This window comes from Typopeltis vanoorti, chromosome 20, assembly GCF_054136105.1.
Source record: "Typopeltis vanoorti isolate ZY-2024b chromosome 20, IOZ_Tvanoo_1.0, whole genome shotgun sequence".
Taxonomy (NCBI): domain Eukaryota; kingdom Metazoa; phylum Arthropoda; class Arachnida; order Uropygi; family Thelyphonidae; genus Typopeltis; species Typopeltis vanoorti.
Genome location: NC_143568.1, coordinates 110,328,953 through 110,356,467, shown reverse-complemented (window position 1 = coordinate 110,356,467; position 27,515 = coordinate 110,328,953). Strand labels below are relative to the sequence as shown.

The 27,515-nt window shown below is 38.3% G+C and overlaps 1 protein-coding gene across 1 annotated transcript in view; it reads left to right on the top strand.

Moving 5' to 3' along the window:
• The first annotated feature begins 2,138 nt into the window (after positions 1 to 2,138).
• Positions 2,139 to 27,515, top strand: part of LOC150095787 (matrix metalloproteinase-2-like) — a 172,217-nt gene continuing 146,840 nt past the window's right edge. The window contains exon 1 of the mRNA XM_090409774.1: positions 2,139 to 2,513. Within this exon, the coding sequence (XP_090265900.1) occupies positions 2,283 to 2,513 (231 nt within the window). The 5' untranslated portion in view covers positions 2,139 to 2,282. The remainder of the gene's footprint in view (positions 2,514 to 27,515) is intronic.

Below are 27,515 nucleotides of genomic sequence, written 5' to 3'. Positions count from 1 at the left end.
TTGGTTGATAGTTTGATACATCGGTCTTTGCACCACGCTTGTGCAATGGGATTATCATACATTCTTTCCATTCCTGTGGAATCTTCCCTGTTCTGTGACTCAAATTATATAGCCTGTCAAAGGAAGAGCCAGTTCAGCTGAACACTCTTTTAGCACACGTGCTCGTATCCCATCAGTCCCTATTGCTGAATTCTTTTTCAGTTTGTGTAACAGCTCTAATACCTCCTTATCCACCAGAGTTTCTTTATCCAGTGAAGAGGATTGATAGCTCTTAGCAAAATGGACACCATTAGTTGAAAAATCTCTTCTGCATCTGTCTTCCCTCTGCATTCAGTAAAATTATTCTTTCATATTCATTCTTTCTTTTACTTCGCAGCATAGCGATCGAATTCTTTGGGATTGTCTTTAGCTTGCAGAACCAGTTTGTTTTTCATACTGAGACAGCTTTACGTACAACATTTGTGACTCTTCTGGCATGTTGCTTGTAATTTTCAAAGTGGACATCATCCTTATGCATACGGCATTCCTTTCACATCAGCCTCCTTTTCTTAAGAATCTCTTGCTTGAAAGATTTCACATCCATTTGACTTCTACTCTATTTATTCCTCGAACTCTCGGGATACATTCTGATATTGCATCATTTAAGTACTGTTTAAATGTTTCCCGTGCATTGTCCACAATCTTCTCATCATTTGATCACGCTAACCACTCGGCCAGCCAGGCTGGCCGAGTGGTTAGCGTGTCTGCTCTCCAGTTAAGAGGCTGCGGGTTCGAATCACGCCATGGGCATGGATGTTTGTGATTGTCTGTGGAAATACCAGTGGTGGTGATCAGCGGTAGATGACGTGGTGTAGTTGCGGTCGGTTGGTGGATTGTGAGTAGTGGAAGCAGCGTTATAGAGTGGATGCCCTCCCTCGATGAGTCTTTGGACTCCCTGGAGGTGACAAATAATAATAATAATAATACTAAGCTATCCAAATTTGGACAAGAGTGTAATTTGCCATCATCAGCAAACCCAACCTTCCAAACTTTATCCCATTTAATCAGATTTGTGTATTTATCATCTTAAACATGTCCTGTGTCCAAAAAGAAAATCTGGAATATGAATTCGATAAAGGAATGAGATATATGTGTAGCGGAGCAAACCGAGTGCATGTTTGTTGCAGGTAAGATAATAAATATTTCGCTTTGTACTTTTTGAAAAGAAGTATAAAAATTTTTAAATAAAATTAACTTTCCTAAAAATGAAAAATAACATATTTATGAAACTTTCTTTGAGGGGAGGAATGGTTCGTAAATTTTGAAGGGGGAGATTGCCCATCTGTGAACAAAGGGAGGGATGGGTTCTAAAACTCCAATAAAATGGTGATTCGCAGTTTATAAGATTATTTACTTTATTTTTTTTCTCAATACTTCCAAGATATTTGCGCTTGGATTTCATGCACGTGATGCGGTCAATGGCACACGTGACCCAGATGGTAAATGGATCCAGCTGACTTGTAAGTTGACACAATATCCAGGTTTTTTCCTTGGCTCGCGACATAAACGAGGTTTTCCTTCAGGGGAAATCAATAAAGAGTTGTAATAGATGTGTGTTAAATTAAATGACTCGTTTACTTCTCTTTAGAAGGAAAATCTGGGCTAATTCGCAGAAAATGACCACGCGACAAAATCAAGCCAACCAAAAACTTCCAAAAAACGACGCAGAAATTGCCGCGCATTTGAAACCCTTTTCACGAAAAACAGGAAACAAAATAATGTGGAAAAGGAAATGGGAGGAGGGTTAACGGAATCCATTGAAGCCTCTATTGGATGTTTCTCCGAGTTCGAGCTCTCGCAAGAATTTCTTACGATCGCGTTGAGGTGGGGACGATGCGCAAACACAATTAGAATCGAGGGGTTGCAGGGGAAGGGGGGGATGGGAAAGAACCGCTTCTAGAGGCGGGGAGGACCTTCTTCCTGAGTCATTTCAACGAAAGTGTGAGGTCTGCTCGGTCGCACGGAGATGTTGGGGTGTTCGCACTCGTAGACCTACTGGCGCATCGAGGCAGCGTTACGTTACTCTCGTCGAACCTTAAAAAGCGAGAACGCGCACGTGCGCTAAGGTTATTTTCTGGGTCGAGCGGAGATCGCGAACGCCAGGAGGAAAAGGGGCGGTGTCGTTTCGTTTCGTTCGTCTGTTGTGTGTTGGTGTTCGAGCACGGAGTTCTCGTTCATGTGCGGTCACTAGCGACAGAGCAACGGGCAGAAGACACTTTTGCCCGGTGTACAGTCGTCAGGAGATGCGGAGGAGTGAGGACGGAAGGAGACGGACGGGTGTTGAAGATGTCACCGATGGAACGCGTTATCTGCCGAGTGATGTTAGGCCTAATCGCCGTTGGTGGCAAAGGACGTCCGTGGTGCCGTGCGGCCATGTGGTAGTGTTTGTGTGCACGCTGGCTGCCGTGACGAGGACTAGCGACGGATTCCCGGTCAGCCCTCTGATGTCCAGCTCTTCTGTGGCGCAAGCCGTGGTGAGTAGCGCCCCCTTCCTTCAATGTAAGTGTAAATGTTCTGTCTCTAAAGAGGTCTTTCTTTCATAGTCCTTAAACGAACAACTGGCTGCTGGTTCCAACGAAGCTCAAGGCAGTTGGTTGTTATCTTTATGTAAAAGCACGCTGTAGCAGTATACCGTTGACTTTTACGTAAGGTCAAAGCCCTTATAAACGTTCATAATTGGTAATCTGGTCCTCCTTAATACGATGATACTGCAGTGGAACTACAATCTCCCGGCAGTTCGCTGATAGGCAGTTGTTAAGTTAATGTTTAAAGGAAAAAAAAAAAAAGTATTCTTTCGTCCCGAATAGCAGAGTGTATTTAATTCTGCTAGTATTCTTCAAGTTCAGAATCAAGCGCCACTGGAGATACATCCTTGGATTCTAATAATAGTGCGCGAGAGGTAACACAAAATTCTAATATGCTTGCGACTCTCATATCAATCAAATGGGATCGTTAAACTCTCTGATGGTCGACTTTGGAAAATGTTTTCAGTTTAGAAAGGGAGATTCTTCGTACAATATTTACTTCTTGGTGATAAAGAACATACTGCACGAAATGCATGTTCTCAAAGACCATTAAGATGATGCTGGTCTATGAATCAAAGGAGAAAAAGCCGTAGACAGAGGGCAGGAACTGTATTCCTTAGTCTGACAAGACAAACTTATATTAAGGTGTCTCCCGTGGCTTGCGTGTGGGTTGCAGCTGGAAGAGGGAGACACGGGAGGGGGAGGGAGAATAGTTATTTATAGGTTGAACCAACTGGTAGAGTACAAAGAACGCTGCGTTTGTTCCCAAAGAAATGTTTTTGTCGTTGTAAATGCAGTTCCAGGAATAGAGCGAACCCAACTAGAATCGCATAATTGAAACGTGAGGGGATAAAGAGAAACAGCGGGCACTTGCCGAAATGAATGCACCATCCTCGTCATCCATTTGAGGAGTAGGCAGCGGCAGTGTGGCCTGATAACCTCGAGGATCAAAAATCTCTTGTCGAAGTTACAAACAGTTTGTTTCTTATTATGATTGTTACACTAGAGAAATAATTCCGATTAGTTTCGCGACAATTTGGTGATTTCTTCAGGATTTTTTTTTTTAAATGGTAGAAATGAAGAAAATGGGTGATTGTTAATACATAAATCATTAAATGGAAACTATCAAAAACATCAAATGAGAGACCAGTTAATGCGTGGCTCGCGTCAGCTGTCTGTGGAGAAGTGGTCGCTGGAGTCACATTCTGACGCTAATCTAATTTAGCGATTTCCATACGTCATTCAGATGAGGCCTCAGTTTCGTGGAGGGGGCCAAGTGAGAATGATGACCGCAATAGATTCTTTAATTTGTCGAGAATTAAAAAAAAAAAAATTAAAAAAATGAGACTGGAACTTGCAATGTGGAGAAATCTAAAATTCTTCAGTTTTGAAGCATTTTGAAGTTCAAATGAGCAGTAAAATCTAATTGTCTTTCAAACCCTAAAACTGAAAAATTGTGAGAATTTTAGTACCTAGTCTGAATCCCAATAACACGTGGTTTTAATTTTAAGTAGTTATACAAATACTCCTTAGTGATTCTTAGACGAAAACTTGTCTCGTTTAAGAAATAAAAAAAGCAGATTCAGATAGTTGTTGTCCCTTTTGTGGGTAATGTTATCGTAGAATAGCCATTGTGTAACTGTTGCAAGTGCATAGTTAGGGTAAAACGACAATGAAGCAAAGGTGTTGCTCAGGTCTCAAGTACAGCACCGGTTGCTGTATAAGGAATTGAAAACAACAGCGGCCTTGAATTGTGGGGTGGGAGGACAGCGTCAGTGGGCAGGAAGAGCTCTTCAAGGTCGCGTCAGGACAAGGGATTACCTATGAAAAGGTCTCCCGATGCAAGTTTCCTATCACGACATGCGGATGAACCATGTTATCGTTGTCAATCTATACTGTCCAAACAGGCGACTTCAGTATGAGAGGGACGATCTCATTTTGTTAAGGGGAAGCTTCGTTTCTGCTGCATCAGAATGCAAAACACGAAATGAGGTTTGCAGTTTTACTGCAAGTGAGAATGGAATCTGAAACAGCTAAGATGCATGGATGGGGTGGAGTGGGACACGACAGATTTAAATCTGCCCTTTTTTGGTAAACTTAGTTAAGAATCACAAGGGAAAGCTTGGCTGAAGTTAACCCTAATCTTTCTGGCGCCGTTTTGCTGAGATCGATCGAGTTTAGTTGCTAAGCAACGCCGAGTGATGGGCACACACGTGGCTACATCATGTTTTTCGAGACAGTCGACTGTTTTGATGTCTTTGACCCTATTTGAGTTGTGTGTAAACGTCTGTTGCCAAAAATCTCCGCATCTTAGACCGCCTGTCATCTTAATTTCTGTTTTGATCTCTACGTATTAATCGCACAGCTGTTACTTGGAATTTCAGTTTCCTATTTTGATATCACCGAAAGATTCTATAGTAGATATGGGGTAAGCAATGAGAGTGGCCATTAAAATACAGACACAAATTGTCACACAATCTTTTGCAGCAGAAATTGTTTTATTTGTGAATAAACGCAAAATGAGAACACGAAGGAGATGCTTTTTCCGTTGTAATAGCTATGCAGTGCTAAAAACATCCTGACTCTCTTACATTTGACATCATCATTCTGTTTTCTCCTTGTGTAATCTTGACGAAATGCACATCTGTTTTGTCACAAACTCGCAGTGAAAAAGAATCAAACCCTGACACTTCCGGTCTCTATGAAATCTCAGATGGTGGCACATAGCTCGCACGTATTTGTTCAAAACCCACACTCGAAACCAAATGACTCATCCCTCCTACAACTGCAAGAAAATAAAATTAAAAATAAATAAATAAATGAAATGTCTACTTTGGTTGGTTCTCCAGTGTCATTCTAGTTTGAGAAAAAAGGGAAACCAAATTGTTGCCATTCTCCAATAAAGTCGTGTTTGGATTTGTGCAATAAGACAACAGCTCTGTATACAAAGAAGGGGACCTTTCTGCAGCCTTCCAGATACCACAAATATTCTTCACCGAACACAAAATCCAATCTGTTAACACCAGCGATGTATTGTAGAGTAATATTTTAAAACCATATTATGAGGGATGTAATGAAACAAGCTTTCTCACGTAATTTACTTCTTAATAAAGTGAAAATACTTTCTATAATTTCTTTAGATCCCGAGTATTTTAATAATAATTTAATACACGTTTTTACCAATTATATATGAGAAATATGTGTAATCTGCAAGTGTGGGTTGGTTCAAAGGCCTAAAACCCTTCCTCTAATGCATAGCGATATACAAGTCTGATAGGAAGTGCGCTTTGCATTATGGGATACTGAATCAGCTGATGTGAATTCATCAATTTCCTTTAAGTATTCTGCAATTGAGCAGGTTCTTCTTTTAGTAGCAAAAATTCCTTCCACTCTCTTCTGTTCTGAGCCTTCTCTTTCAAGGTTGTGCACTGTCTCCATGCTGAATGGAGACAGTGCACTGTCTCCATTCAGCATGTCACCTAGCATTGTTTCCCTTACTCTTCCTCTGGGTCTTTTCCCGTCCATTTTTCCTTCGATGGCATCTCTGATGATTCCATTCCCTCTTCGAATATGTCCGATCCAGTTTCCTTTTCTTCTTTTTATCCTCCTTAACAGACTTCTTTCTTCTGCTACTCTTTTTAAGACCTCTTCATTAGTTATTTTATCTGTCGATCTGATTTTTTCCATCCTTCTCCAAATCCACATCTCAAAGCTTTCAATCATCAATAGCGATTGATATATAAGTAGCTTACCTTACTTGCAAACTTCGTTTGCTTACAAATGCTTAAAGATGAGACAAAAATAGAATTTCTTTCCCATGTTCTGATATTAGCAGCATGAATCCAATTGCTAGGTATTTCATATACAACTTAATTACTTTAAAAACCATTAGCAACAAAAATACTCTTTAGCTGATAATTAAAATGCGATGCTATTCACATATTTGAACATAGAATCTATATTAAACAAGACTCAGTTCGTTCAGTATTTTTTTCCCGGAAGCCTCTTTCGGGAAAAAAATACTGAACGAAGTCCTTCATAGTAATTGAAGTACTTCGTTCAGCTTGCTTCACTGATCACACTTCCTCGTATGCAGTCAATAGAAATGTAAAAACATGCGTGTTATTAAACAGAAACCAATAAAAAAAAGAGCGTCATCATGTTGTCAACATGACAAGTACAGAAATCTCGCGTGCACGCCCTCTTCAGTCGCAGGAAATTAGCGTGCTGTTCATTAACCACTGCCAACGGTTTTATGCAAATGATAATAAAGACTCTAGCAGAGAGAGAAACCTCATTAAGTTTCCTTCTCCCGAAACATGCACGCAGTTAAGCTTGTTAGCCTCTACCGAAATAGATTTGAACTTCTTTTTTACAAGTCTTGATGGGTACAAGTGGAATCCAATTAATGAGTGCACATCGCGAGTCAAGTCTTCCAACACGCTAAGCCTAAAGAGGCTGCTGGTGGACTCGTAGATGGGAAAGGCTTTTTCAATTTTTTTTTCAAGGTCTATTTCGCACTTAAGAAAAAAAATATTTTTAATAGAACCGAGTGAAATGAATTTAGAAACAGACTTATAATTAACATGGTTTCCAACCTTTAACAATACTCCGAGTTTTCAACTTTTTTGCATTCATTTACATCGTGGTGCTGGCATGCCCAACAAGTAATTTTCAGTTATTTTAAACGTTTCAAGCAAAGAACTGTTTAAATACGTATTTATAATGTTGGGGTTCATGGGTTTAGCTGAAGGGCTGTCGATATATTCACATAATTTATTTTTTTTCACATAAAATTCACATAAAATATATTTTGATTGTACGAATATTACCAAGCATGTATATCGATAGCGTACGCAGTAGGTGGGTCTGCTATTTTGGACCTTGATTTGTCGTGTTATGCGATAGGTACATGTATAAAACAAACAATACAAAGAATTCGATGTATGTTCGTAGGGTAATTTCTTTTGCATGAAATACTTGTTGGGATTTGGGTTTTTATTAAAATATATTGATATCATCTTAGGATACAGAAACCACATTTTATCTTTAACGCTTCAGGCTTAAAAGCTTCTCCTGTCCCTAAAGGGTTTGTGTTTCTTGTTTTATTAAATATTATCACGACTCCTTAATTTGTATGGCTACGCACATTAAAATTTACTAAATGTTATCTGCATTTGTCTTCTTTCGTCCATATTTCGCTTTTTCGGTTTTTACTCATTACTATCTTGTTTAATGCTTGCTTCAGATTAATTCTCTTCCCAAACAAAACGAATGCCTTGCAAACGGAATTTCGCATCATACCGTACTTTTCAGAACGAATTTATCTTTTGGTTTTCCGTCAGTAGGCTCCACTCGTTGGGCCCAACCCACACTAAACACTTCTTGAAATCAAGAATGACGAAGAGGTGTGATGTTTGCGAACCTTCGATTGAGAGTACTTTGCAGTTGATCTTTTATTACATTTTTTTTTCCAACGGGGAGTGGGATGGGCGTTGACGTTCTTTCCGCTTCATTATCATGCTGCAATCATGTTTCATTCATGGGCTATTTATTAAAGCATATTTGTGGCGTCTGGCTGACATTAACTGACCTCCGGGTGCAGTGAACTTCTACATGTCCTTTATAGACTGATGCTTTACATGAAGTAAAATATGCTCGCAAATCTCTCGTTTCCAAACCTTTTGTTGTCCTTTTGTTGGAAAGATCTGGATTCGAACTCCATTCTGAATGGAGTTCGTGCTGTGATGTCTTCAAACTCCATTCGGAACGCGAAGACCCTCTAAGAGTATTTTCATTTGAAGGTGAGTCAGTCGGTCTCATGTGGAGGTGGAGTGTTGCCTTCAGCAAAACGTGTAAACTGGCTTTTTTACCTTCTTCCCGGCATTTCTACGCAATTTCATATTTATGTTTTCTATAACAAAGTGAATGCAAAATCAGGATAATTAAAGATTGTAAAAATAATTTAATTTTTAATTAACGACAATCGCAGTTGGAGACATCAAAAGTGGAATCTTTTGAGGGCACTGCACCACCTTGAGTGGATTCTAGTTGTACTGGATTTGTTTGGAGAAGTTCCGACACCATCAAGGGTCTTCAACTTGAAGTTCGCGTAAGGTTTTATGATTTTTGTTGTGTAGAGAAGTTCAAGTTGAACCCGTGTTCGTCTAATTGCACTGCCGGTTCAGGTCAGGAATAACAATGGTGCTTTATCCTGAATTTCAGGAAGGCCTTAGCTTTCTAACTCTCCGATTTACATCACTGGGTTCAAAAGACAAGAAAGCATCTGGAGATGGTGCGGCAGTGGAACAAGGTGGATCCCACACCTAACTGCATGTTCTGCATTATGCCACAGATGTGGAACGGGGTTCGGATCACGTGATACAAAGCTGCCCAGTGGAGCAGAGAAAGAGGTCGTGATCTCTGAAGGGCGTCGTTAGTGCAAGTTGCAATCATAGCTCGAAAAGCAAACCACCTGCGGTGCAGGATTACTTATGGAAGAAGTGACTGTGGGTCGACACAACTGTGCTGTCTTTTATTAAACCCAGAACTGCAAAGAAAATGTAGAATTTGCCAATTTATTTATATTTTATTGAAAATTTTTGAACGTAAAGTGTGTTTCTTTTGTTTAAAATTTTTAAAAGCAAAAATAAATAACTAGTTTTTGTCATGCTTTTTTTTTTCTTAATCTTAACAGGGAGAATTAAGAAACCGTCGCTTACAAAAAAATAAAAACATAAAAACAAATCCAATTTTCCAATACAAATTTGAGCTTCGTACGTGGTTACTCCAATTAATATTGTGATAGAAATTGCCTTGTATACAGGGATTCGGTGAGTCGTGTATAAAGATTCCACATTCGCTATTTGCTATTTTACCTTACGAATAAATTGTTGTTTTATGATGGCAGTCCAGGACTGTTTGATAGGTAAAGAAGAATCTTCATCTCCTTTTGTTCCATTTCCGAACTATGTGTGCTTATACATTGCCAGCAGAAACGCATCAATGGTAGTGAAGCGATTCACACGACTTAGTTTTGTCATTCAGGGAGCAGATTGAAGTCTGGAAGGCTCATGGCAGGACTTTGGTGAGGTTGAGAAAGCACTTTGCCATTCATGTTTTCTTGGGTCTTATTCATTCTCCGTTTTGAAGTTTTACTTCACGGAGAACGCCAGAAACAGAAAACGAGCATGTGACTCGATGTGTTGTTGGTTTACGAGCGATGGGAAGATAGAAAGTGTTACATCATTCCACTAGCAACGCATGCGCAATGTACACAACTTGGAAATGCCCCTCGTATTTAGGTTCAACTAACTACTCATTATCCTGTCTAATAATAAGCCTAATTACCGTTTTAATGGTAAAGAAATGACAATCGGAACAAACACTGTTCATCCAAGCGCTTATGTACTAGTAAAAATGCAGACAAAAGTTTTTTTCACCACTTTGGCACGAATTCTAGAGTCTAGAAGTATGACTGGCGAATTACTCGATTGGGTGTGTGTGTGTGTGTGTGTGTGTGTGTGTGTACTTATGTTCATAGGAACTGCTGTGACCTTGATTTATTATTATTATTGATAATTACATTTGAATGTCTCTTTGAAAGAGGATAATAACACAATAATTGTCTCAAATAATGAAGAAGGTAATATAATTTTTTTATTTTCGATTAATATTTGGCTCTTTTAGTACAAGATGTGACATAATTCGATAAACTTGCAAATATTTCAAAATGGAGTGGGCAACGATATTACCGATATCAAAATTTAGTTCAACTACAGTTTTACTAACGTTCAAAGCTATATAAAACAGATTCGGGAAAGCGCATCAGAAGGGATATTTTTGTATGTGAATTCCACCCACGAAAGATGTGTTAAGCCTATTGTACATCAGTCACAGATTAACTAACGCTTAGATAATCCGGTTTCCCTCTCCTCTACAAATCAAACATGGAACTTATTTTTTTCGAGCCGCTATGCAAGGTGGTAGCTTCACACTGTGTGGTGAAAGTCATCGATCACCATATGTTTATGACGATGTCGTGCCACAAATTGTTCGCACATTTAAAAATCACGTGTGTGCGCGAAGAAATAATGGTGATTTTTCCCCTGACTCTCATGCAAGCGAAATCAAACTTAGTTTACAAGAGTTTTTGTTTTGAGAAGTATTTTAATGATAATTTTTCATTACTTTTGGTTCGTAGTGGTTTGCGTAGGAATAATTTAGTTTATTATAGAATAATCTGGTTTTAATTTAGCACTGTGACGGTGCTAAATTAGGTGCTGTGATAACAAAATATGTAATGCACTTGACGTACACATATTTTGGTGTCACAGCACCTAATGTTTGATCGTATATATCACATTTTATCATTTTTTAAACAGAAATCGATAATCCAATGCTCCCATGGGGCTATCATGATTCATCTCCGGACTGTTTATCCGTGTGTGTGTGTGCGTGTGATCAGATCCCAACTGCTCTGCTAGCCACCTGGACTACGGATGCTATCAGCTGTGCGGGACACCATGAAAAATCGAGCGAGACAGGGGCAGCGGTGTACCAAATTTAGATCTCTTCCTGTTAGTGTTATTTTGAAGGCTTGCAGCAGCCCAACTTATGACATCGCCTATAATTAAAACTGCAGCTGCTCTGTCAACATGTAATTCCCGTGTCTTAGAAGTCTCTTATTATAACTAAAGAATATTCATTTGTTTTGTTCATCTTATAAGCATATATTCGATGGAACAAGCGCTGTAGTTTTTAAGGCAATTCATTCCCATCTAAGAAGGCAACGAATGATAAGTTTTTGCTGTTGGTGGTAATGGACTTCGACGGTTGTTTGAGTTACTTGACGTAAAGAGGGCTAGAAAAAGTAGTCCTATGGAAGGTGTCGGTACAACGAGGACACCTGGAATTAGCTTCACAATATTTCGGTAAAAAATTGAAGTTTTGTTTTTGTATAGATTAATTGTTTCAACTAAGCCTCGTGTGTGCAGTTAGGCTTAGTTGCGTCATACACTGCTGAGAATTTATAATTAAAAATTGCATTAAATGAAATGTAAAATTAAACTTGAAGAAACAAAATAATTCTGTGTAAGATATTCATTTTTTTTTGATGGAATGAGAAAGTAGTAATAGAAAGAACTTAATTACAATAAGATTTGCGCAATATTTCGCTAAATTCCCCCAAAATCTTGGGCCTTTCATTTTGGACTGGAACCTTTCTGTAACCGTACTAGTTTCACTGCAAAAAAGAGAGCCAAAAGGCTTCACTTCGGCGAGGCAAAATTATTCAAATGAAGTGGATACTGAATCCAACATTATTTCAAAGCCGAATAGAGAAACTATAAACGTTTCGGCGGATTCAAGCGTAAGCAAACCTTTCATGACAGGGGCAACTCATAGTAAAGGTGATATAAGCTCTGATCACTATCCTTAGTATTTCCCATAATATAAAACACATCTCCTAGCGGACATGTATGATGCTATACATTATGGGGGTCACTACCCAGACCGGTTTCGACCTTTTTTTGAGGTCTTGTCAGTGGGAGCCAGACCCAGATGAAAATACTCAGTTTGAAGTGATGCAGAACTACCATATGGTAAAGTGTATAAGTTTTTATATACTTATAAAGTATATTTTATAAGTATTTTGAGAATAAGACCTCAAAAAAGTTCGAAACTGGTCTGGGTAGTGACCCCCCATAATATATAACATGTCCGCTAGGAGATGTTTTATATTATGGGAAATACTAAGGATAGTGATCAGAGCTTACATCACCTTTATCACTTTTTATCATGTGATTTTCATTTTTGTTTTATTTTATGTTCCATCGAGTCGTTTCCAACTCCTGGCGACTCCACGAACATACACTCTCCATCTAATTCTTGGTCTTCCTCTTCTGCTTCCATCAACTTTAGCAAGCATCATCATCTTCTCCAGATTGTCATTTGCTCGCATAATATATCCGAAGTATGACAATTTTTGCTTGATGATGGTAACTTCTAGGGATCAATCTGGCTTTGTTCTGTCTATCACTGATTTATTGGTTTGCTTTGCAGTCCATGGTATTCTTAGTAAGCATCTCCAACCAATGCATCTATCTTCCTTCTTTCACTCTTTCTCAGGGTCCAACTTTCACATCCATACAGCACCACAGGGAATGCCATTGATTTCACGATTCTGATTTTTGTTAGCGAGGCTAATATCTTTATTTTTAAAGCTCTTGCTTAAATTTGTCATCGCTTTCTTTCCGAGTAATAATCGTCTTCTAACTTCTTCAGTACAATAACCATCTTTATCAATTCGGGATCCTAGGAGCACAAAATTGTTCACTACTTCCATTTTCTCCCTATCTACTACATTTTTGTTTTATTGGAGCATTATTAAATGGGAAAACGACTTAATAAAATTGGTGCATAGGTGACAACGGGTTGTATCGCATCCCTTTAGTTTGGAACCCACATGACCGTAGTCACAGTATGACAATTGATAGGTATCCACTCCAGATATCCTGTTTAAAATCTGTTTAATCCATAATTAAGTTGAAATGTGTATTTGCAAGGAATGATACAGTGCGATGCAACTGTTGTAACCCTAGTATCAAAATGGAAAAACAATTAACTGTCGACTGCACTGTTTAATTGAGCAAACAGCTGGTTTGTTATTGTTCTCCGGGAGCTTTAATTGTATCTGGTTGCATTTTAGCAGTTTATGACTTCCTTTCGTATTTCCTGCACTCCACGAAAGTGTTTTCCAGCGATGTTATTTTTAGCGAAATGTTTTCACGAGAGGAAAAGAAAATATTGTAGTACTCTCAATTGAGCTGTTGCTAAACAGCCAAATGCCCTCTGGTTTCACTGCTGTAATGCAATACTGTGAATCTTGTAGCCCTTGTTTATTATTGTTTTATGCTGTAAGGATGATTAGATCATTAAAAAAATACACAAAACTCTGTACACTTTCCTATTTCGTATCAAAATCACCAACCTCAGTCCATGAGGCATTCTGAGGGGTTTGCTTTAAATTGTGTCGTGCATTTTTGGGATTTTCCAAAGCATGTCAAGCTAACTCGAAGTTGGTGAAACAGGCCAGGAATAAAAAAACAAAAAAAACATTCGCATTATTAATTTATATATATATATATATATATATATATGTTACAGATACCAAGCAATTTTAAACCTGGTTTTACTCCATTTCCCAAGTAAGCAAACAGACTAAAAGTCAAGTTTGCGCCTGCAATTGATGCAAGTCTAACTGATCCCACAGGTAGTGCAGGACTAGGGCAACTCGTGGCAAAGGTGGAACAAGCTCCGATCACTAATCTTAATATTTACCCTTAATGCCAAAACACATCTCCAAGAAGGGGAAATTGGAGATGTGTTTTGGCATTAAGGGTAAATATTAAGATTAGTGATCCCCTTCTTGGAGATGTGTTTTGGCATTAAGGGTAAATATTAAGATTAGTGATCGGAGCTTGTTCCACCTTTGCCACGAGTTGCCCTGGTCCTGCACTACCTGTGGGATCAGTTAGACTTGCATCAATTGCAGGCGCAAACTTGACTTTTAGTCTGTTTGCTTACTTGGGAAATGGAGTAAAACCAGGTTTAAAATTGCTTGGTATCTGTAACATATTTATACCCAAGGTAAAAATACTTTCTACATATATATATATATATATATATATATTAGAATTAATTATTCTGTTTAGAGATCACCTCTGAATGATGTCCCACACTCTTGAGGAAGAATTCATGAAATGGACACTAACAGGAGGGGAAAAAATAGAGGGAGGAGGGAGGGATACGTCCAGAATGATGTCATCATGACAATGACAGTCGAAGCATTTGCTTAGAACATTGATTTTTTAGATCAAAAACTCGGTAATTTAACTCATTTTAAATCATTTCGAATGCTGAATGCCAAACGAATAAGTCAACTTCAATAATTATAGAAGTTACAAAAATTTAAAGCAGCAAAACAGTGGTACCATTTAAAAGCTGAGAGTCCACGTCGGTGGAGCGAAGTTTTGTGATTAATTTGTTACTTGAGGGAAGGGAGACCAAAGTTCAAAGCAACGAAATAAGTGATATAGTTTTTGTTATGTCATGGAAGAGCTTTTCTTCGGTTTTGGTGGCGCCCCCTTAACTCAAAAGAGCTAGAAGTAGATGCATTACAGTCTTTTTCAACCCATCCGTCCCTTAGGACGGGTAGAATTCCATGAGTGAGGGTAACCACGAATTAAAGCAGCCAGCACGTCAATCCTCTGCTGCATTCCCTAAGGTCAAGTTTTTTGTTTGTTTTTTTTGCTACAGATCTGTGTTCACGGGGCCATTTTTTCTGTTCTGAGGAACCAAAAACCCGAGTTTCCGGGTAAAATCCCACTACATCCATGTGAGACCGGTTAATTGAACATTTGATTGAAAACGTTGATGAATTCCTCACCTCATAGACAGGATTTGAACCCGGGTTCTTCTAACTAAAGGGCTCTTCTGAACCAGCTTAGCTACGGAGGCCCAATTACAGCCTTAGTTCTCGTTAAAAATATGTTCAGGAATGCCAGTTGGCTATACTTTTAATATTAATGGGAATAAAGAAATAAAAAGAAAGAGGAGACTTCGTACTTGAGTTAGTTTAGACGAGTCCTTTGATTGGAAGGAGACTGATTCGAATCCTGTCTGAGGTGAGAGACCTTTTGTCAACTATTTTCAGTCAAACGTTGAGTTAATCGGTCTCAGACGGTGGTAGATTTTTTCCTGGAAACTCGGGTTTTTCGTCCCTCAGAACAGACAGACGGGTCCTGTGAACACACAGACCTACAGCCAAAAATACTTGACCTTAGGGGATGCAGCAGAGGATGGCAAACAGGTTATATTAAACTTCCTAAAGCCCGTAATCAGGGAACTCAATCCGTCTTGGACTGACGAGAAATGGATGCATGGAATAAGAAAGAAAGATTCTTCTCCAAATGAATCGCATTACATCTATTTTCTGGATCACTCCTTTGAAATGTTTATGAATTCCTGTTAATCTTTTTATTGTCAATTTTGCACTTTACAAGTCGAAGTTCTCCAAAACGTAACAAAAAGAGAAACTACTTTCTGAAAAGGCTCTTTGTTAATAAGCTAATGCATAAAGAGCTTCTGATTTAACCTTGACCATTAGCGAAAGCGAAATGATTTTAGAAGCTACAATTTGAAAGCTTACTTGATTGCATAATCTGAATTCTGTTGATAACCTCCTCCCCACGATGGACTGGATAAGTCTATGCAAAACGTCATCTCGAGAGAGAGAGAGAGAGAGAGAGAGAGCAGCCGCCATCTATTTTAATGATTCAATTAATAGTTGCACTCACAGTTATGTTCTGAGGATCACTTATTGCCGATGTTACCAATTTTGTTAGCAGTTTGATCTTTTAAGAAGCGAAGACATTTTCCTTATAACGCTATCACTTGAAAAGCATCGCAATCATTTTTTCATTAATAAATAATTGAAGCTTTTTTTTCGATAACTCAAAAGCCTCTAGTGCTTTGACATATGAGGGAGAGAGAAAAAAAAAAAAGCGGAAATGTTCTTCAGTAGTTCCCCTGCCGCATCCCGGCAAGTGAGATCAAGTTCAAAAAAGATTGAAGTAAATTAGATCTTGGTAGCATTGAGAACATAATTCACCCATGACCAAATGCTCGCAAGAACCATGAGTTGATTACGAATTATGTAAATTGGGGTAATAATCCCACATAAATTCTGCAGTTTCCGGTGATATTCCCGGTATTTATATCACATTCTCAAACGCAAAGGACAAAAGAAGTAGTCACATCTTGTAAACACACTTTAAGTGAAGTTCTGTCATGTATTCTCGCCGCTCTTTTCCTCTTCTGAATTTTAAGGGTCCTTAACTGTATATGGCCCGTAACTATCTCGTAACTGTCGAAGTGTTTACTTCCTGAGCGGCTGGCAATGGAATTACTTTGTCTTATTCCTCTGCCGTTGTGGCTGTGAATTGCGAAACAAGATAGGCTTATCACAACCGCTTTCTTGTGTGGGGTGGTCAAAAGAAAGAAAATTCCTGTTATATTTATTCATCTAATGATGAGATTCGCGAATCTTTTCTGACAAGCATAGCATTGGTAAAGTTTTTAAATGTCATTTTTGCGTACCATTTTAGGGATTGAAATTAAATTATGAATTTTTTAACACGTAACAGTTACCACAGATTCTGTAGCCAGCTTGCCAGAAAGAGGTTTACGATTTACAATTGGATCAAACTTATCCACTTTCTCTCTGATTAGATTTGTTATTGTAAGAAATAGGAAATCTAATATTAAAAAATAGTTAATTAGGCTGGAGGATTTCAGATATAAACGTTGAGTTCCATTAAGATTTCTGTGAACCTTTCCAAAGAGCAAAAAGACTAGTTCCATTCGCCTACTGCCAAAATTAATCTGTTCCACAGAAGTTCAATACTTGAGTTGAACGTTAACCAAATTTGTACAGAAAGTGCCTTACTACGCCAGTGGCATAAAACAAAGATTATTTCTTGTGGAAGAAGGTACAAAACTAACTGATCCTAATTATTGTTTCTATGACTAATTTTTCTTCTATTAATCATAACCAGTATGCCAGTAAACATTTCAACTGAAATAACATGGTTTTTGTCTCAAGGTACAAATCGCTTTTAAAGGGCTTATTAACGTATAAATAATAATCAGATTGTACTGAATTTCTCACATTTTTGACAACTGTTGTGAGAGGGCGCTTTCGTTATTTTCGGAAAACCAAATGTGCATGTCAATTGGCGATGTTTTCTTTTGTGAAATATTTGTTTACTAAATGGTTTTTACTTACCAACTGATTCAACATTTGTTAAATATAAAATAAAATTGTATCTCGTATGATGTGTCTCATAATCAAAACAAACGGAAACCTAGGTAATTTTTATGAAATGTAAATAAAGTTATTTGCGCCTAAACGTAAGCTAAATTCTTTCTTAATGACACTTGATCACATGACGCATACTTAATTTCGTTTCAAAAAAAAAAGGAATTAGATTCAGAACTGATTGCATTCTACTTTTTTCATTAATAATTATTAATGAATGATTTAGCACTTTTGATTATTGTAAAATTAATACAATAATCAAAAGTTTTCTGTATGTACGTGACTCCTCCAGGGAGTCCAAGACTCATCGAGGGAGGACACCTACTCTACATCTCTCTCTGTATACACCAACGCCATCTACCGCCCACCACCACCACTAGTATTTTCACAGACAATCACAAACATCCATGCCCATGGCATGCTTCGAACCCGCAGCCTTTTGGCTGGAGAGCGGATACGCTAACCTCTCCGCTAACCAGGTCGTAGTAGTAGTAGTAGTAATAATAATTAATTAATTTTATTCATATCATAATACATGCACATATTTAATATATGGAAAAAAATCGCAACACTGTTGTTTTTATTGGGAATTATTCTAAACAGTACACACAATATGTGCTATGGATTGAAAACTAAGTAGAATAAAATTTCAGCTGCTCAAGTTCGGGAACCCATGTCCAGGGCCGGCTCTACCGATGGCGTAAGACGTGCATTTGCACGGGGCGACAAGTTTTTTTGGGACGGCTAATTTGCATAAACTATACGAAAAATAAGGGAGAAGGGGCGGCAAAATATGCTACTGCACGGGACAGCAAAATTCTTAGGGCCTGCCCATGTCGTACCTACAACTTCCTTTGTTTTCAGTTACCCGGGTTCGCTTCCCATGTCACAGTAGAGAAGGAAGAATTTTCAAAATCAAATCCTCCTGGTGTCCTTCGCTACAAAGATATTCATAAAAAGGATTTATTTCTTAATTTCTGAAAAGAAGCGAGGAGAGTACTTTTAGTCGTAAATAATTTTTTCCTTTAAGCACTTTGTTGGCCTGATTTGCCAGGCGGACAGACAGACAGTTTCCAATCAACCGACATAAAGTGGGCAGGGATGTTTGAGAACATCTTTAAGTGCCTTGTCTGTTTTTGAGGCCAGAAAAAGTTCCACTTTAGCTCTCTAGGTTCGCTAATAGTGCTTCAGCACTAGTAAAAAAATTAGTTCACTCGGTACTAATTAATTTAAAACCTGTCGTTTGATGGGAGTCATAAAAAAAAAAAAGAAGTCAATTCTTCATATAAATTTTCTGCCAGTTGATCTTTGCGCTGGGTTTCCACGTTCTTATTACTTTAACTGCTCTTTTTTGAGTCAATTTTATTCTGATCTTCTCTGCCTCCGTATCTCAGTCGTTTCGACGATCCCAAGAACATCAGGGCTTTTCAACTGAAGTTGAGTTAGCCGGTCTCATAACAACCACTCGCAATTTACAGAAGACACTGGCCGGATGGCCTTGGTTGCTTCGACAGCAAATCCCAAACTAATCTTATCTTCTCTTTCATTTATCTGTTCACTTTTGGTTGTAATAGACATCCTTTATAAATATTTTCTTTTTATATTTTATTAAATTTTGTTTTATTAACTATTTTTCTTAATGTGTTCATTTTGCATGTGGTATTTTTGATGTTTTTTTCTATTCTTGCTTTTACTATTCTTTTGTTAGAGTTTAATTTTTCTGTATGGTTGAATTTAAACATACCGATATTCTATTAGCTTTCAGGGGTTGCTTTTTTATTTCTGTCTGCGTATTTTTACCGTTAGGCTATTCCTAATTAATTTACATACCTGTACTAATATTTTTCCGTCTAGCTGCCATTTACACTGTATTATTAGTTACCATTGCTTTTGTTTTCTATGTTTGTTTTTTAAATTATTCCATTTGAATTCTGTTTCTTAAATTATTTCGCCCAAATTGTTAAAAGATGGATTTAAAGATTCGCCTTGTCCGATCCGTTTCCTTATTATGAAAGCCTTTAAGTCGATGAAACACACGGATGGTGGGTGCTCTGTTCGATTTATTTTTGTCTGTTTTGTTTCATAACAAATATGGCATCACTATTCAATCTCCCCTTACGGAATTATTGTTCGCCATTACAATTTGGTCGTCATTCGAACGGTTATTATTCATGGTTACGCGAGTAACTCCATGAATTCCGAGACCCAAACTGGCCATACCATACCCGTGAGTCAGTTTGGGTCACAATACCTAGCGCCCCTTGAACTTGGCAGAAGAAAGCCAACCGAATCTTACAACCTATTCCTCTCATTCACTACCTTCCAAGCAAAAAATCTAATCCATGACGTCCTTGATGACCATACTCTTACTCAATTTCCAGGAATAACCCATTTTTATTCTCCCTTTAGCCAAGTGCTGAAATGCTTCCTCTGCATCAATCCTATAAAATCCCAAATTAGTAACTTAAATGTTTCTATCATATTCCAAAATCACAAGCCCCCAATCTGTTATCACAGGAAGCATTCCACACACCACATCACTCTCTTCTGGATCTTCTCCATCACTTCCTCATCTCCAAGAAATTCGGGTGACCAGACTTCAGCAGAGTAATTCGGGTGAAGACTTGTCAAGATCTTATAAAGAGGAACGATAAGTTATCTCTGCTTGTTCTTCAGTAACCAAGTATAATCCTATGAGATGCCTTGACAACCTGAGCAGTGTGTCCTCTATACTTCAACTCCTTGTCCACAGTCACCTCATCAATTTCCGCATCCAATGAAAGTTCAGTTCTGATCTCTTCTTTCTAAAGTGTATCACCTTACACTTGGGCACGATGTTAAACTGAAACCCATTATCTTTTGCCCATACTATTAGCCTATGTAAGTTAAACTCTCTATATCGCCTTGATTACCTATTGCGCTACCAAATGCATCGTCAGCAAACAACTGAATATCTCCCTCTGCAGCACACTTCTTATCTGCCTTCTCCCGGATTCTGCTCCTCCATATACCGCTTTTTGGTATCTGTCTATCACTCACCCTTTCACTGTCTATCACCCTTTCATTTATATCACCAGTTTCATATCCAAACCCATTTGTTCCGATTTGCATAACAGACTTCCCTGGTATGTATCCTGTCAGATACCACTTGCAAAAGTAAGCGATATCATTTTTATTAACGATATCGTTAATAAATTACTGAGCGATCGGTCTGTTCTAGCCTGTTTTGAAATCGATAATCGATATTCGATGGTCTTCTGCTGGTTCGAATCGAATGTTTAGGATGCGAAGAATGCTTATACGATCTTTGTAACACTGAACATAAATGAATTTCTGTACTATACAAGAAGCAACACACACTGTTGCTTCTTGTATAGTACGGAATAGCTGGCATTACTAATAATATAAGAAATGTTACAGTACAATAGAAATGGTGTATCGAAAATTTCGTGGAGAGTAATTTAATACAACATTAAGATGTGTCTGAGGAAGTGAAAGAAATAGTCCATTTAATTGCTTGTTCTTTTAAGGTGACGTCAGTTGCTTGCGTATGAAATGCAGTCGGATACGTAAGACGAGTACCATTCCATTGACCACTTCTGTGGTTGACAATATCCCATTCTCCTCGAGCCTTTATTCATTCCCTCCTGCTGATGAATAAGCACTCTGTACCAAATAAATCGCTGCATTCATTCGGCCTGATAACAGATTTGCCTACACGCATTTCGCATTTTTATCCAGTAGCCTCCTTCACCACAACGAGAAAGAGGTTCGCTTATTGTAAAATAAGCAGTCTTTTATGGAGATCGCGAACCCCCAAAATACTTATTCGTTTTTCTCCAAGTAAAATATTACTTCTCACGAATGGGGCAGCGTGTTAAGTCGGAAGGGATGAATACTTAGTCGAATACGACTTCCCGTCTTATCCGAAGGATGTCAATGTTTAATAATGAAAGTATTTAAAGAGAACTAAGAAAGTCTTAACAGTAGTTTAATATTTACGGAAAATGTGGTTGAAACCCTAATAAAAGACCAGAGTTGAGTTTAAAAGACTGCACTGCTGAAACATCACCTGATGTTTAAGCAGTGCAGAGTCGCCCCTAGGAATTTTACCGCCCGGTGTAGCAGCATATTTTGCCGCCCCTTCTCCCTTATTTTTCGTATAATTTATGCCAACTTTGCTGCCCTGTGGAAATGCACATCTTGCATTTGCACGGGGCAGAAGCAGTGCAATCAATGCCAAGTAACTCGAGCTAAGGTGGAGCAAGGTCAGTAATGCGATGTGGGGAAACAAAACAAAAAATGAAGTGGAATACTGTGAAACTCATTTTGGTTTCACGAATTTGTTGTATTATTTCGTGCCAGAATCGAACAGTTATTCAAGTTTCATATTCCTTATGAACATTCCAGTATTTCTCGGAAAGCTGACCGTAATGTGTTCTCGAGAAAAACTGAATGTTTTCTCGGATTTTTCTTCAGTGCATGTGACACGTTGCAGGTTTTCTGTGGAATGGATAAAAATAGGAGGAAAAGAGAACATTTCCGCCCATGAAATAAGTGGTTTGTTACTAAAACAGGAACGTTCCGAAGTATTACTAACTCTCCGCACCCAACATTAAAATGGTCGAACAACGGAGAAAAGCCCTTGAAAATGAACGCCCTTCTTAAAAGCCGTAAATAGTTGAAGCCCAGTGAGTCACCGCATCCTTCTTGGAAAACAATTCCTACCAGATGGCCGCAGTTTATTTAATCATTAGAGCATTAAGATTTAAAAAAAAAAAAAAAGAACAAATTATAAAAATACTGGGTTATGTTTTGATGGGAGGAACGGAAGAGATGTTTTGTTGTCGAGTTCGTCCTGCTGAGGGTTTAGGAGAAAACGGAAATCAGTCCTGCTTACGAACACGCTACTTAAACTACAGAGAGGACGTCATCTGACACGGCCCTGAGTGTCATGTCTTAAATTGGTTCGCCGTTTGCGCACTCACTACCTCATCCACCACTCTTCATGCAAAAAAATTTGTCTCTAGCTCCCTTACTTATTCTTTCACACTTTACCAGAGGTTAGTTTTCCTTTGAAAAGTATCTCGGGTAAGTTTGGTAAGCCCTCAATAATTTGTCCCAGTTCGTCCTCCCATTTACCAATGCTGCAATTTGCACTCCCATCTCACTGTCCTCGTAATCGACGTTCCAAGGCTTGACATTTACATGCCGTTGAACATTTTCCAACTCTTACTGATCTCCGAGAAATCCAGACGGCCAATATGTGCGCATTTGTATACTGTATGTGAGGTCCAATTTAGTAGTAAACAGTCACTTCCTCGTCATTACCTATCGTGATTCTTCTCCCTCTAGTAAACACTTTTGCAGTCACTGATTTGTACTTTGCAAACAAGCACTCCTATTTATCAATATTCCACGAATCCTTACCTCCATCTTGATAACACGCTCCAGTCATTGTATTGCGCTTCTTTATTCCAAGTGGAAATTCATCGAACTGTATTTCCACTGTGCTGTGATAAACGTACTCGGATGCCATCGTCTTTATTGATAATTGCAGCAGTGTGTCAAATAATCGGCTGTTTTCTTCTCTTTTGGTTAATGATTTTGTCGGTTTGTGCACCAGTCTTTTACATTAACTATCTAAAGTTCACTGTCCTTCCGAATTTCATTCCGTATCTTCGACCTCAACGAACTATGTTACAAAAGCCTGCTAATATTTGCAAATATTGTAAATGATGCTTCCCTCGCAGCATCTCCGGAAGTTCTCCCCCTCCTTAATTCCGTGATTTTAACGGTGAAGTCCCGGGGAAATCGCCGACCTCTGATGCCACAGGGAGTGCCACGTGGGAGGCACACATACAGAGCGCTAATGATGATTCACGCGCAAGCGGGCAGCTGGGAGTTGTGTGTCGTTTACCCCTCTAAATGCCATCCCGAGTAACGAGAGGCCATTTTAATGGGTCGAGACTGCCTCTAACCTCGAGAACCTGTCAGTCTGCGTACGCCACAATGAACCATTGACGACACACCATCACCGATTGTACTGAACAGTCGAAACAAAAAGGTTTTTTTTTTTCTTCTGACTTTCTCCGCATGTTTACTAGCATGCGGCTCGAGTTACATGCAGAATGGTAAACGACGGTCACTGACGGTAGAGGCGCTGCTGTTGTACTTAGGCGTCTTCGCGAAGGTCGAGTTCGTGTGTACTTTACGTTATTAACCAACTAAATCTTGCAGCAGAAGCGCATTAATGAAATGATGCTGCATAATCCAACTAAATGGACCAACAAAGCACTAAAAGATCATTTAATCAACGAAATAAGGAATTATAATACCAGCAGTAAATTACCATTAATACCAGCTGTGGTAGACAACAGCTTGTCTAGCTTAATGACGAGAGTTCGAATCCAGGAGGATATACCCAGCCGGTTGCAAGCATTGGTGTTTTCCCCCTCTCAAGATTCCGATTTTTTATCCATTCACACTTATTCATTCATTAACGCCAATTCTTCCTGTCCTTATTTGTCTTAAAACGAGCTCAACCAACACTGGTGTACAAACGTCCTCTCCCCTAACAGTCTGCATCGGTCGAATGGTTAAGCACTTTACACGCTAATCTCGGTCATCAGCTTTTATGAAGTCTCGCACCAGTCACTACTTCCACCTGTTGCTAAGGCAACTTGTTTGGTTGATAGCACACCCTTAAATGTCGATGCCAATCCAAAATGCTATTTTAGAAATTGCAAACTATTAAAACAATCAAAAGGTAGAGCTTAGATGAGTTTTTCGTATTGGAGACGTGTTTAACTTATTTAGAATAACGATAACGATGCTTTTATAAAGTATTTAATCTTAATCCTATCCAAACAGACGAGTGTGAGTCAAGTTTTTCAGCAATTAGATAACAAATGCAGGTGTTTCTTTTTTTATATATAATGTTGAGCGCATACACGAGAGGTTGGTTGATCAACCTGTAGTACGTCAGTATGTCTGGAGAAAGTTTGTTTCAGAATGAGCAGATATGTGACTCTTGTAACTAAAATTCGCAAATGTTTCACAACCCAATTCTATCAGTTGTCTTCTAAAAGACATAAATAATAGAAATTATTTTATATTGTTTAATATTTCACAAGTATTCGTAATTAAGATGGTCACTTCTCCCCAAAAAATAGTTTTACTGACCTCAGCGCTCCACATGAACTTTAATATTAATCCAGGATCTGTTGTAGTTTGTTTAATATTAAGCTCGGTTTCTTGCTGTGAGGAATACATAGTTTGAAAAGCTCTAAACTTCATTCAGAGTCTGTTTTATAAATAATGAAATGGAAGAAGCCAAGACGGAGAGATAGGCCAGACAAACAGGCGACTGCATCATATCGCCTTCTAAAAGGCATCAATCTTCCTCAGGAAGGGCTCCTTGAGCCTTTTTCTTTACATTTTATTACCTGTAAAGGATGTTCGTATCAGGCAACAAATGTATAGCTCAGACACTGTTGGGAAGAAAATATTCTCAAAACAACTGCAGGATTCAGAATTCAGTCTAACATTTCAATAAGTTTTGTGTCTGCTTAGAGGCAACGTTTCTGATTTCATAATGCTAGACCGGAAGAAAGACTTGCAGGTTCGAGTTTAATCACCGACTGGAACAACATTTTCTACGCTTGAAAGTTTTCCACTTGGTTTCCAAGTTAGTCGATCTTTGGCTCAGACAAATAGTTTTCCTCCATCCCGAAAACTCGATTTTAATCCCAGAACCATCTCTGATTGTAATCATCAGATAACATTTCAGATGTCAAGATGGCGACAAATCTTTTCCCGAAGTTTTCAAAATAAACTCGGCTGATGACTAAGTGAAGATCAGCTTCTTACTTTACCCTTCTACAAGTTTGGAGATAAGAATTCCGCCTGCGCCCTTTGAAAAATTTTACAGCTTTAGAGGATTTATTTTACAGTGTGAATATTTTAAAACGTTTCTTAGTCTGTCTGTATACCCTTCAATAATGCAATGGCCACTGAAAAGGAGAGGAATTTCCCCCAGGCCCCAAATTATATTTTATTTGGGTAATTGTTGACCATAATACTACAGACAACGCCGATGCGGCGATACCAAATTCAATAAGTCAGAACGCTCAGCTAATTCTGATGATTTCAGAACCAAACTCCCACTTAATCATTCTGTTACTTCAGTATTTCTCCCTTGGTCTTTCGTCCCCATTCGGAAGTCCAGGAGATTCATGAGGAACACTCTCCTGGCGGCATTCACTCGCCGAGGCATTCCCGACCATAAATTTAATGAAGTAAAAATATTTTGTCGTCCCGCTAATACTTTGGTCCTGGTCTGAAGTATCGTGAGTGTTCGAAAACCAGTAGAGATTGGCAGTCCTTTTGAAAGTTGAATTAATTTATTTTGTAGAATGATTCACTTATTCTAAAATTATATTTTTCAATCATTACTTCTGAGTGGAGGTAGTCTCAGAGCTGGATTTAAGATTGTCGTGCACCCTAAACTAGAACATTTAAGAGGCCCTTTCTACTGGATGATAAATTTTAGGTTTTAAATTCTAATTCTAGCTTATTCGTAAATCCACCCCCTGTGGATAGGCCTTTAAAAGCCATGATTGTTGTTTGGTCTCTGATATTTGCATTCTGAATTGTTTTAGCAGTCATGTCGAAGGAGTACATTGATCTGAAGTTAATCTTCACTTCTTGAATTGATTATTTAATCATCTGCAAACAACATGGTGTGAAGCATAGTTTCCACGATCTGGTTTAAATGCTGGTTTCAGATTTTTTTTCCCTTCCATTTCTTTACTATTTCATCTATATAGATCTTAAATAAGAGTGGTGACATTGGGCATCCTTGAAGGACTCCTGTTTAATGATTTCCATTCTGAACCTTTTTCACTGATTCTTACAGCTGTTTGGTTGTTTCGATACATGTTGGGAGAGAGCAGCTGATTTGGGATGTTTCACTTCTTGAGTATGATCCAAAGCTTTCCGGTAATGCTTTCTTGTTTCTATGTTGAATTCACACTTTTTCCATGAGAACTTTTAATACGCGGTCAACGCAAGCTCATCCTTTTCGGAAGTCATTTTATTCTTCATGAAAAGTTTCGGCATATGGTTCGAGTTTTGAAGTTAATATTTCTGTGTATAACTTATCACCAGTTTTAAGGCCAGAGAGAAGCAAGTTAGTTTTTAGTTACACATATTTTTCTTTTTACCAACTTATTTCTTAAACTTTTATTTGTATTTTGGTCTGTTGTGCTGTAAGATTGCTTTCTAATTTTACTATGAAGTGATCCCACGTTTCTCAATTCTTTTTCCAGCATTCTTTTTATGATTAATTTGTGCTTCTCCATCGTTTTCTGCTTCTTTCTTGTCTTTGTTTATTGCTTCAATATACTCATCCAAGTTTCCTACTTCCTTTCTCCTCTTCCATTTACTTCCCCCCCCCAGATATTCCGTTGCTGCATTTATTAATATATTTTTTAAATTATTCCATTCAATCTCTATATCATCATTTTCTTGTATTTGCTATACTCTTTTCCTTTATTCCCTGCAAAAAAAAAAAAGAATGTAGTTAATACTTTTGTTATCCAAGAGTTGAACTCTACAAGACTCCTGATGATTTCTCTTAGTACTGATTTGGTTAATTTTAAACCATCTTAGGGATATTCTCAATTTTCCTGGTTACAGATAATGATCTGATCCCATTCCTGCACTGGCGACCACTCTGTTCTGTAGCAACATGTTAGCTGTTTTCCTATTGGTTGGTATTTAGTTTTACTTTTAAGGTGTCTTGCTTTCCAAGGGCATTTATAGCACTTGAAAAAAGTGTTAGTAATTTTAAAGTTATTACATGTAGGGCAACTGTCTGCACCCATTTCTATTGTTCATTTGTGTCTACGAATCCATTATTGTCCACGAACTCCTCCTCTCAGCCCAAACGCATTATTAGATTACCTTTTTTGAAAATATGTTGGTTAAAATTTAATTTGCCATAATTTTCCAAGTGTAGGCTTGTAATTCCTGAAGGCGAGTTAGTCGGGCTCATACGGAGGTAG